Source organism: Poecilia formosa, unplaced genomic scaffold (genome assembly GCF_000485575.1).
Source record: "Poecilia formosa unplaced genomic scaffold, Poecilia_formosa-5.1.2 Scaffold59, whole genome shotgun sequence".
Lineage (NCBI taxonomy): Eukaryota > Metazoa > Chordata > Actinopteri > Cyprinodontiformes > Poeciliidae > Poecilia > Poecilia formosa.
Genome location: NW_006799998.1, coordinates 789,634 through 799,802, shown reverse-complemented (window position 1 = coordinate 799,802; position 10,169 = coordinate 789,634). Strand labels below are relative to the sequence as shown.

Here is a 10,169-nt window from a genome sequence, read left to right as displayed (position 1 = left end):
AGATTGGAAGGATGGAACCTGATGCTTTCGCTCTGGAAGTTTGTGCACGTTTTGTAGATTACATGTTGGAGAGCTACTTTTATGATTCACTTCACAGAGAACAGTCAGCACTGCATTATTTTCTTTCTGAAATATTCATTTCGCACCTTCCATGACCTGGGAATTGAATCCTTTTCTACTTAAAACAGACCTTTCATGACTAAGATCCTATAGAACAAAATTCAGAAAAAAGTATGTCATTGAAAGATTTGAATTGTTTTTTTATATATATCTTTATTGACAGTCATTGTGTTAAGAATCCATCTACATTTTGTGACTATTTCTCAGAATATAAATTGTTTGCAGCATAACTCTTAGTAATTTCACATTTTAAATAAGTGGTCCTGAAAATCGATACATTTTCTTTTTCAACAAAAAAAAACGTACTGTTATGTTTCATGTTGTTAAGAAGAATATATGATGGAAATTTAATTGATGACACATACTCATAAACTTACAGAACACAAAGAAAAAAACCAAACAGTCATTCTAGTATAACCTTTTCCAATGGTTTTAAATTTCAGAAATCTAAAAGGAATCTAAAAACAAAAAATCAGGTCTTTTAGAACTCACTGATGCCATGTCATGCTGTAACAGAGACATAACAAATCCACTGTCTGCTTGGAGTGCCACCGTGTCTCCTCCTTTGTGATAATCCGTTTTGTGTGACCTAGAAAATGCTGAGTAACTCTGCAACAAAATGATCAATCTGAGAGCTTTACAGTCTCATACGAGGAGATCAAAGAAGCACCCTTTGGAAATCCGAGTACAAAAAGACCTACAGTTCCTGTACGACCATTCAAATGAATAAAGGGAGCTGGATTATTAGATACTGATCTCTCAGTTATGTGAAATTCAATTCTGTTTACGTGAGTCCGTCCTGCCCTTGTGAGTGACTCATTGTTTGGGGGTGTCCATTACCCTCTGTTGTTCAACTCTGACCCAGGCTCACAATAATGCCCATGCATAATTCATAGAGTGCCGTCGACAACCCGGGTGCATATCTGTTACTGAGTCGGCTGCGGCAGGGGAGGCTGCAGCAGCCAGAGAAGAAAGATTATGAAAAGGCGGAAGGGGCAGAAGGGCATGACACAAAATGTGGATTAAGTGTTATCCAGAAAGGAAGACAGCGGCGCAGGTGGCAAACTGAAACATGTGCAAGTTGAAGATGATGAATCTGCAGCATTGGAGAAGATATCTTTGGATTTGGGATGAACCACAGTCAGCAGGATCCTTCGGAGTCGTGTCACTTATTCTCCACGGGTGGTGAATTTCTTTTCCTCTCTGTGACACTAGTTGGTTTAATAGGTACAGAAAACACATGGATGGATAATCCTTTGAATACAAATGAAGCAGATGTGTGCGTTTGAGTTCAGGTAAAAAAAATCTTTTTGCACTGCTTAAAAAGATTCCACCAAAAGTAGATTTCTAGTGGGTTTTCATGTAAAACTTTGGAAAACAGAATGAAATGATTTGTTCAATTAGCTCTGCCAAGATACTTTTAAGACTCATCTTATGATTATATAACACAGAACTCAACTTTTCATCTTTTGCACTAATTTTTTCAACATTTTGCTCTTGCAGGTCTCTTTAAAGTTTAAGTCTTGTTCAAATCCACCAGTAATAAAACATCCTTCATTGATGTAAATGTCCTCCACCACCTGAGACCAAGTCTACTATTTACAATTATGGATTTGCATAACCAGTCAGACAACATGAGTTCTTGCCATCCACCTCTGCAATGGACATCGAAATCTTTTCAAAATCCAGACAAGCATGAAATTTTGAGTATATCATCTCTGGTCCCTTCCACCGTCCTCACACTCATTCCCAGCTGTGAGACCACAACTGCTGGAAGCCCATACTCTGAATTTCCATCTTTTGCTAAAGAAACGGAGGAGAAGAAACTTTCCAAAACCTGTAGTTCTGAATTTTTAGAAGCTGGGGGTCAAGAAACCACAACCATACCAATTTCTGATAGTACTAATCCTGCAGAAGTTCAGCAGAGAAAGCCATCAGATGGACACATCCTGGAGGACAAATCCATAAGTTTAATTTTGCCCAAAGAGGACCACAATGAAGAAACAGGTATTGTAACAGTTTAGATTAGATATAGCTTTTGGATAGTAGTTCAAATATTAAGGCCATACATAAATAAACAAACTAACCCCTAACCTGGTTGGGTCAGGTCTACGGTAAAAGTACCGCTGTACTGTGGGCCCCGTGGTAATCAACAAAAACAGTCCAGAAATCTGTTTGTGAGACAATATGAGTTTGTTTTGCAGAGATATAGCAGTCATGTCAATAAGAGGGTTAGCATGGGAGAGAGAAAAGGTCTTAAGTGTTTTATTGCTGTTGAACTTCAAATGACCTTTCTGTTATCACGCACTGAAGGCTAAAAATAGTGAAAAAAAAAATGAAGCTATACTAAAAATACGTAATCCTTTTGCAGAGAATGCAATCTGTGCACTCATGGATAAGGTATATGTAGGATTTTTTTTATTATATGTTTTTTGTCTATTTAATGGTTAAACAAATATTAGTCAACTCAAAACTACGGAGACAGTTTTTTTTTTATTTTTTTTTTTTAGGAAATTAAACTTGAATTAACTTCTAGAACTCATCACCTCAGTTGTTAAAACCTGACCTGTCGACAGGCTTTCATCTGAAACCTGAGAGAGATTTCATGTTCTACCGGTGCTCATCTGCCTCAGGTAGCTGTCACTCAAGCATAGGACTGACATTAAGCTGTTTTACCTATGATCGATTGTATGCAGCTCATGTTTTACTTGTTCTTAAAAAATGTGCTGTGTATTTAATGCGCATGTGTGTGTCTGCTCCGCCTTGGGATGAGCAAACTATTTCATCAGAGAGCCTCAGGAAGCTTAATCCTAAATAGGGAACTGACCTGCTGTGTCATGTGATTTACGACATGACTTACATCCATCTAGTCAAATTTAGATTTTTTTTCCAGTGTGCTTGTTGCAAATTGTGGCTTTTCTTTTAAAAAGCATGCGCCTTCTGCATTTTTTTTTTTTTTTTTTTTTAGCATTTATTAAACTAAATTGCAAGGCTTCCTATAAGAGTGAAGAAGTTTGTCCTGGGGCAAATGTGCTAATTCTAGATCTCATTCCAGCAGTCAGATTTGTGAAGAAATGCAGATCATTCAAATGTGTTCTCCTACCAGTAGCTATTTTTAATGGAAACATTGCCCACCAGAAATATCCAAACATTAGTATCTACAAAAGAAATATTCAAGACTTTAAAGGGCACTTTGCATGATCCACAAAAAACATTTTGCCACCAAGTATTAACTATGCTCTCTTTGGTTTTGTACAATCAATAAGGAATAAATGCTTTGAATATTTTGTGGCAAAAGGCAAACCCACACCAGACAAAACTAACCCTCACACTTTGGTTCAGCTGTGTGAGAAGTGAGCAAAATGGAAAAAGCAATCCACCTGCAAATCAATGTGTTTTATAGGCTTATTTAAGTTTGTTATTTATAATCTGCAAGAAAATAAATAATCTCTTTCTTATTGACCTCATACATATGCCAAACATGTACATTTGCAGTTATGTCTTACTGCAATGCTTTTCCCACAAAAAATGTTGCTCTAACACTACAACCAACCAAAAACTTTGCTTTTGCAGCAAACCAAAGAAAAACAAAACAACAAAAAACTTTAGATTTCCAGGGGTTTTGTGACATTTCACCGAGCCAGTCAGAGGTCATTGAATGTTTTCTCTTTTCATTCTTCCTCCTTACAAAGCTTCTGTTCACCTGTCTCAGAGCCAGCAGCAGCTAGAAAGCAAAGTAAATTGTTCATCTCAGATGACGGGTTGTTCTGCTGACAGCACATTGTACCTCATTGTCTGTCTTACCATGGTTGGAAAAGCATTGCCTGTGATTCATCTGTGAGAGTTGATAGAGTGCAACACCAAGCTCTATAAAGATTCGTTGAACTAAATAAGAATTTACAGACAGAGCCAACGTTTATATTGTTCAGTTTTCATCAGTTTTAAAAATACAATAATAGAAATGTATTACTATCATCATTTTCTAACTTTTTTTTCAGACAACACATACTTAGATTGGAGTATATTCAGAGATTCTAACAGTCATTTAAAAATGAACTGATGCGGTACTTGGGGTTGAATCAGGAGTTAGAACAAAAAAGTATTTTCACATTATGAAGAAAGCTACACAGTCCTGTGGCTCTCTTGCGATGGGAGTAGATCACTACACAGAATAACTAAATAGATTTCCAAAATTTCTTTAAAAAAAATAAAAAATACAGTGGTAACAGTCAAAAAAATGAATAACGTGACATTGGAGGAGTAAAACTGTGAAGTAGAAGACCTGACTGTTTAATTAAGACTCTCTGACAGGTTAGCAGGATGTCAGATGGCCTCGCATGCTTCTTTCTAATAGGGAGCACTGCTTACCAGGCAGAGTGATGAAAGAGTCATGCAATAAGAAAATTAGTTTTCTTATTGCATGAAAACATATTCCATAATAATAGTTCTCAAATATTCATGAAATATAAAGTCTTGAACTATAACGGATCACAAATCTCTTACACTCTATCCTAATTTTATTAGTTGCAGTTCAAGTGGACTTTATGCAATGTTTGATACAGAAGAAGGACCAGCAAGGCTAATCTGCAGCTCAAAAAGGATACTGAATAGACATGAAGAGTTAGTTCTTGCAGATTCTGGATTTGAATACTAGCCATTTTTTATCAAAAATAGATTTTTTAACACCCTGAATTATATATATATATATTTGTTTGTTTGTTTGTTTGTTTGTTGTTTGTTGTAGGTGGAAACCATCGTGCCTTTTCATCTCGTGAACTGCTTGCAATACTGGGAATCACGCTTTGTATTAAGCTGGTCATCATTACTGCTCTCTTAGGTATGTGATGAAATCAACTGTATCCACTTTTACATAATCTGTAAGATTGATACTTAAGCCCATAAGGTATACGACAGATGTCATATAGCCAATAACCATGTATTATTTTTCTCTAAGAAATAGAAATTGAACTAATCACACTGTCATGGCAAAAGAAATCTGGTTTTAACAAGTCAAACTGGTTTCAGATTAGCTATCTCTTGCCTTCACATACTTTGAATAATTAATTTCCAACCATTTGAGATGGCTTGACAGTGTCAGGACTCATTTAGCTCAAATTGCAAAAGAACAGTTCAGGGAGGATGAGATGGCATTTTTCCATGTTGATCGGTCACCAGCCGAGAGCTGAAGCTGACAGGAATGTTTGGAATATACATTTACACAGGGGTCTGATTTTGAAATAAAATGTCCAAATATGTGATTTTTGCTTACCTGCATGTTCATAGATATCACTAAAAAGTTCAACTGTTTTAAAAATATTAAGAGTGAAACTTATATTTTAGTTATTAGCTATATGTGTTGTGAAGTTTAACAAAACATAAAACGAATTATTACAAGCATTTTATTTGTTAATTTAGATAATTGTGGCTTACAGTTAATGAAAAATTAGATTTCTTAGAAAAGGTGAATATTACATAAAACCAATAAATAAAAAAAATGTGTTGCACATTTAATTCATATCCTTTCTGCTATTAGTTACACCTTATCAGCCTGCAATATTAATCATTTTTGTTTTATCATGAGAAAACTCAAACACAATAAAATCTACTTCAAAAAAATTCAGCATTGGTTCATTCTCCAAACCATCCTGGCTACAGATAAAGTCCTCACTGTCACCGTGAAGTAACTAATGCTGTCATCTCACTGCATTTCTTGTCTCTTTTTTTTTTTTATCAGTCAAGTTCCTGGCATTCCCATCTGAGTCAAATGAATCACCTCTTCCTTGTGACACAGGAGGGAGCTGCAGTGTCTCAAGTCAACTACCTTTTCTGTCTAAGAACCCAGTCAACCAGACAGGAAACATCACTGCGGGTAAAGAAAGTTAAAGTCAGTGGATTATAAATGCATGCAAAGCACTAAGTCTGTGCTTACCTGCCTTAGTCTGAATATATTTCTATCCCCTGTCATGCAAGTCGTTGCTCTATCTTTATTTTATTTTATTTTTTTTCTTGTTATAAACTATTTCATAACCAGGCAATTTTTAAAATTCATTTTTTATTGCTGCTCCATGTACATATATTTTTTGTCATCCCAAATACAGCCTGCCAGGTTATGGTCAATGGCGGCCAACGTATTGTGGGCGGGACCTTAACGACAGAGGGCAAGTGGGGTTGGCAAGTCAGCATGCACTGGAAGGGGGATCACGTCTGCGGAGGCGCCATCATCTCCCCCCACTGGGTCATCACTGCAGCTCACTGCTTTGTTGAGTAAGAGGTAGACTTATGGGGAGAATGTGCAGAAAACTGACAAAAGGTGTCGTTCAGTCAGAGAGTCACTTTTACCTTCTGCTAGTGGAAGGTTGTTGGTCATGTACATATAAAACTGAAGCAAAAGCATTCACACATTTTGAAACCAAGAGCTTGAAGACGACAGATGGTGTTTTGTCTGCTGGGGCTCTCCAGCAGACACAACCCCTTAAATGTTTAATTGGGATTTAGAGCACTTACGGAAAATATTTTGGGCTCCACTTCAGACAAAAAGCTGCTCACTGAATTCTCTGTAGAGCTGAAGTGAAAATAAGATGTTAATCAAAAAATGAGTCACCAAGGGAAATTTGATTGTAACAATGGAATTGACGTCTTTACATTGGATTAATAAACATATAAATTCATATTACTTTTGTTTTAGTTCTAAAAACTTGATGTCTGTAAAGTCAAACTGGTGCTTATGCTTGTTTTAGTGCCTTTAAATGACACACAACTCGAATCAGAAGGCAGATGGCTGAATATGATTTTAGGGTTGCACTTTAGAGACTGTTGTCAAATAAAATCCTTACAAAATACGAAACAGACATACAAAGTCCAACAGGATATTGATCCCAGACACATATTTAGCCTAGTTTTGGACTTCAGACCTATTGAGAAATATATGGAGTCTATGTTGTTCCCTGAGCTTGAAGTAAACCTGCAAACAGATTATTTCTCTTCTTTACAGAAACAACATGTTTCAAGCAGCAGACTGGTTGGTGGTAGTGGGCACAGTGAGCATCGCAGACAGCTCCATGGGGAAACGCCACAGAGCCCAGCTGATTCACTACCACCCTCAGTTTAACAAGAACAACAATGACTATGATGTGGGGCTGCTGCGCACCATCACTGACATGGACATGACTGGTAACAAAGAAATAGCTCCACCTACTGGCGGATTTGAGAACGTCTTTAAAAATATATTAAGTGTGCAGCTGATGTGTCTAATGACATTTTGTTATGTGAACTAGAGCTTAACTAACCGTATATGATTTTAATTTATCAGCTGATGGTTAACAATGAATCATTTTAAAAATACAGTAATGGTAAATTAGCTCATGCATATTTTTACACACCCTTTTCTTTGTTGGATTGATCATGAGGTTGTTGTTGTGAAGCAGCTGTTCCAGTTAGAAGTTTACACACATTCCATCTGAACATCATATTAATTATTGGGATTTTAATTATTGTTTTGAGTCATTCTTTTTTAAATGGACTAACAATACAACAGAGTTTCTAAGGTAATTTTTAGAAACAAAAATTAATTCTGCAATTAATTTAGATTACTCTAAATTAATCAATTTAGAATAATCTAAACTATTTAGATTATTTTAAATTAAATTAATTCATTTAGAATAATCTAAATGAATTAATTTAGAGTAATCTAAATTAATTGCAGATTTTCCATTATCTATTCCAGGTTAAAATTACACATACATGCTCAAATTTACAGATATACCCCTCAAAAAAATGTGTCTTAGTGTCTTAGGGTATTATTGATAATTGTCACTCAGTGCAGAAAAACCACAGTCATCAATAAGCTGATTAAGAAAACAATAGAAAAAGCTTTTAAAAAGTGACAATAAGTGTTTCAATGTGACAAAAAAAGGTTTTGTGATCTTTACACCTAAGTGATCTTTATTATTTTACTGCTTAGATTGTTCCTATAATAAAATGCTGCAATTTGATAGTTGGTACCTCTTTTTTATAGGTGGGGTGCGGCCAGTGTGTTTACCGAGACTGACGGAGTCTTTTCCTCCTGGAGCACCATGCCTGATCACAGGCTGGGGATTTTCCCAAGAAGGAGGTGAATTAAAACAAATAAATGTTCCCAAACAGTCTGATATCCATTAGGCTACACCAAATTCACCAGAGTTTCAAAAGTAAAAAAACTAATAAAATTCTGTCAGGTAAATTTCATTACCCACTAGTGATGAAGTACACCAAAAAGTGAGAGGAAACTTCTGTTCAGCTTGCTAAATTTTGTTTAAAATAATCCACCCTGGACAGGCTGCCAGTCTGTCGCAGGGCAACACAGAGACACACAGGACAAACAACCATGCACACACACACACTCACACACCTAGGGGAAATTTGGAGAAGCCAATTAACCTGACAGTCATGTTTTTGGACTGTGGGAAAAAACTGGAGTACCCAGAGAAAACCCACGCATGCACAGGGAGAACATGCAAACTCCATGCAGAAGACTGGGGCTGGGAATTGAACCCAGAACCTTCTTGCTGCAAGGCAACAGCTCTACCAACTGTTCCACTGTGCAGCCCCCTGTTTAAAATAATCTCCAAGCAATTTTAAATAACCCATATGGGAGTTGTTTCTGAAATGTTCTTTGTTTGTGTTATTACTAATGTTTCAGGGTTTGTGTCAGAAAAGCTACAGGAGGCTCAGGTGAATGTGATAGCTCAGTCCGTCTGCTCCAGCTTAGCCGTCTATGGGGCCTTCATTACTCCGCGGATGATTTGTGCCGGCAGCCTTTCAGGGGGAGTCGACTCTTGCCAGGTATACCCCAAGTGACATAATTCACTCTCTGTCAGTGTTTAAGTAGCACCAATTCACAACAAATGCATCTCAATGCACTTTACAAAACAAACTGATCCGATTTAAATAGAGATATATAATAAGTAAAATTTTATCATATAAAGGGATTCAAATTGAATTGGATCCCAATTATAAGTGCAGTTAAATTCAATTTATTGTGCCAACTTTTAAGATTGTTTGGTGCCCAAGGAAACACAGCAAAGTGTATCGAGTCAGTAACGTTGCAGCAATCCCTCCTACTGAATGAGAACGTGGGCAACAAGACAGTTGGCTGCACCGAGTCATTAACTTTGCAGCAATCCCTCAGAGCGAACATTCACATGGTGACAGTGGAAAGGAAATACTCCCTCTCATCAGGAAGAAACCTTCAGCAGATACATCAAAATCACTCAGGCATTGGGCAAGAAGCATTTTCAGAAATTTCTTCTCAGAGCCTAACAAGGACTCTGATGAATCACCAGGTCAGGCTTGAGTTTTTAACAGCTATGAATTCTGTCCTGTTTTGTTTGCTATTCTTTTTAAGGGAGACAGTGGGGGCCCACTGGTGTGTGAGACACCTAATGGGGACTGGAGACTGGCAGGGGTGGTGAGTTGGGGAGAAGGCTGTGCCCGGCCTAATAAACCAGGCGTCTACAGCAGAGTAACTCAACTGCTCCAGTGGGTTGAAGGACTCACAGAGGTAAATACCATAATGTCTAAAACCAGGTTGTCCTTGTCAGTCTTAAATGTATTAAAGTTTTAATGCTTAGGTTTGAAGTATTAAAGAAAAGTAAAATGATTCCGTTTGTAACGGCTGGGGTAGGTAATTATTTTCTTCTTCAGATTAAAATGTGATGTTGAATCTGCTCTGTTTGCATTTTGTTGCAGATTAAATCAGAAATGTTGAAGGACACCACAGCAGCTCCACAGGAGTCCGTGCCAGCAATCATTTCTTCTCTGAGATAACTGACAATAAAGATTAACACATTATAGACCTGTCTCTCATGTTTTTGGTGTTATCGTTGAGCATAGTGGTTGTTAGGCTGATAATAATGCTGACAGGTAATAATACTTGATTGAAGACTTATAAGAGTGGCAACAAAATGCAGAGAAAACTGTCATCAAGTACTCTTCGGTAATGTCTGGCATGTTTTAGCTGTGGAAAACAGTAGAACATAAAATGTCAATTGTAATTACAGTAAAAGCAATTA

The 10,169-nt window shown here is 37.0% G+C and overlaps 1 protein-coding gene across 1 annotated transcript; it reads left to right on the top strand.

Moving 5' to 3' along the window:
• Positions 1 to 912: 912 nt before the first annotated feature.
• On the top strand, positions 913 to 9,950 carry LOC107836444 (transmembrane protease serine 6). The gene is made up of 10 exons (XM_016672350.1): positions 913 to 1,415; positions 1,624 to 2,127; positions 4,865 to 4,957; positions 5,855 to 5,989; positions 6,219 to 6,384; positions 7,112 to 7,290; positions 8,135 to 8,230; positions 8,798 to 8,940; positions 9,503 to 9,658; positions 9,847 to 9,950. Exons 2-10 carry the CDS (start codon positions 1,728 to 1,730, stop codon positions 9,922 to 9,924), a joined length of 1,446 nt encoding a protein of 481 aa, XP_016527836.1. The 5' UTR covers positions 913 to 1,415; positions 1,624 to 1,727; the 3' UTR covers positions 9,925 to 9,950.
• The last annotated feature ends 219 nt before the right edge of the window (positions 9,951 to 10,169 follow it).

Bases quoted from the DNA above. Each gene is read 5' to 3' on its own strand.
- LOC107836444 (XM_016672350.1), top strand. From the start codon at position 1,728: ATGGATTTGCATAACCAGTCAGACAACATGAGTTCTTGCCATCCACCT. The intron at 5,990-6,218 runs GTAAAGAAAGTT...TCCCAAATACAG, and splicing joins GACAGGAAACATCACTGCGG to CCTGCCAGGTTATGGTCAAT. The intron at 6,385-7,111 runs GTAAGAGGTAGA...TCTTCTTTACAG, and splicing joins GCAGCTCACTGCTTTGTTGA to AAACAACATGTTTCAAGCAG.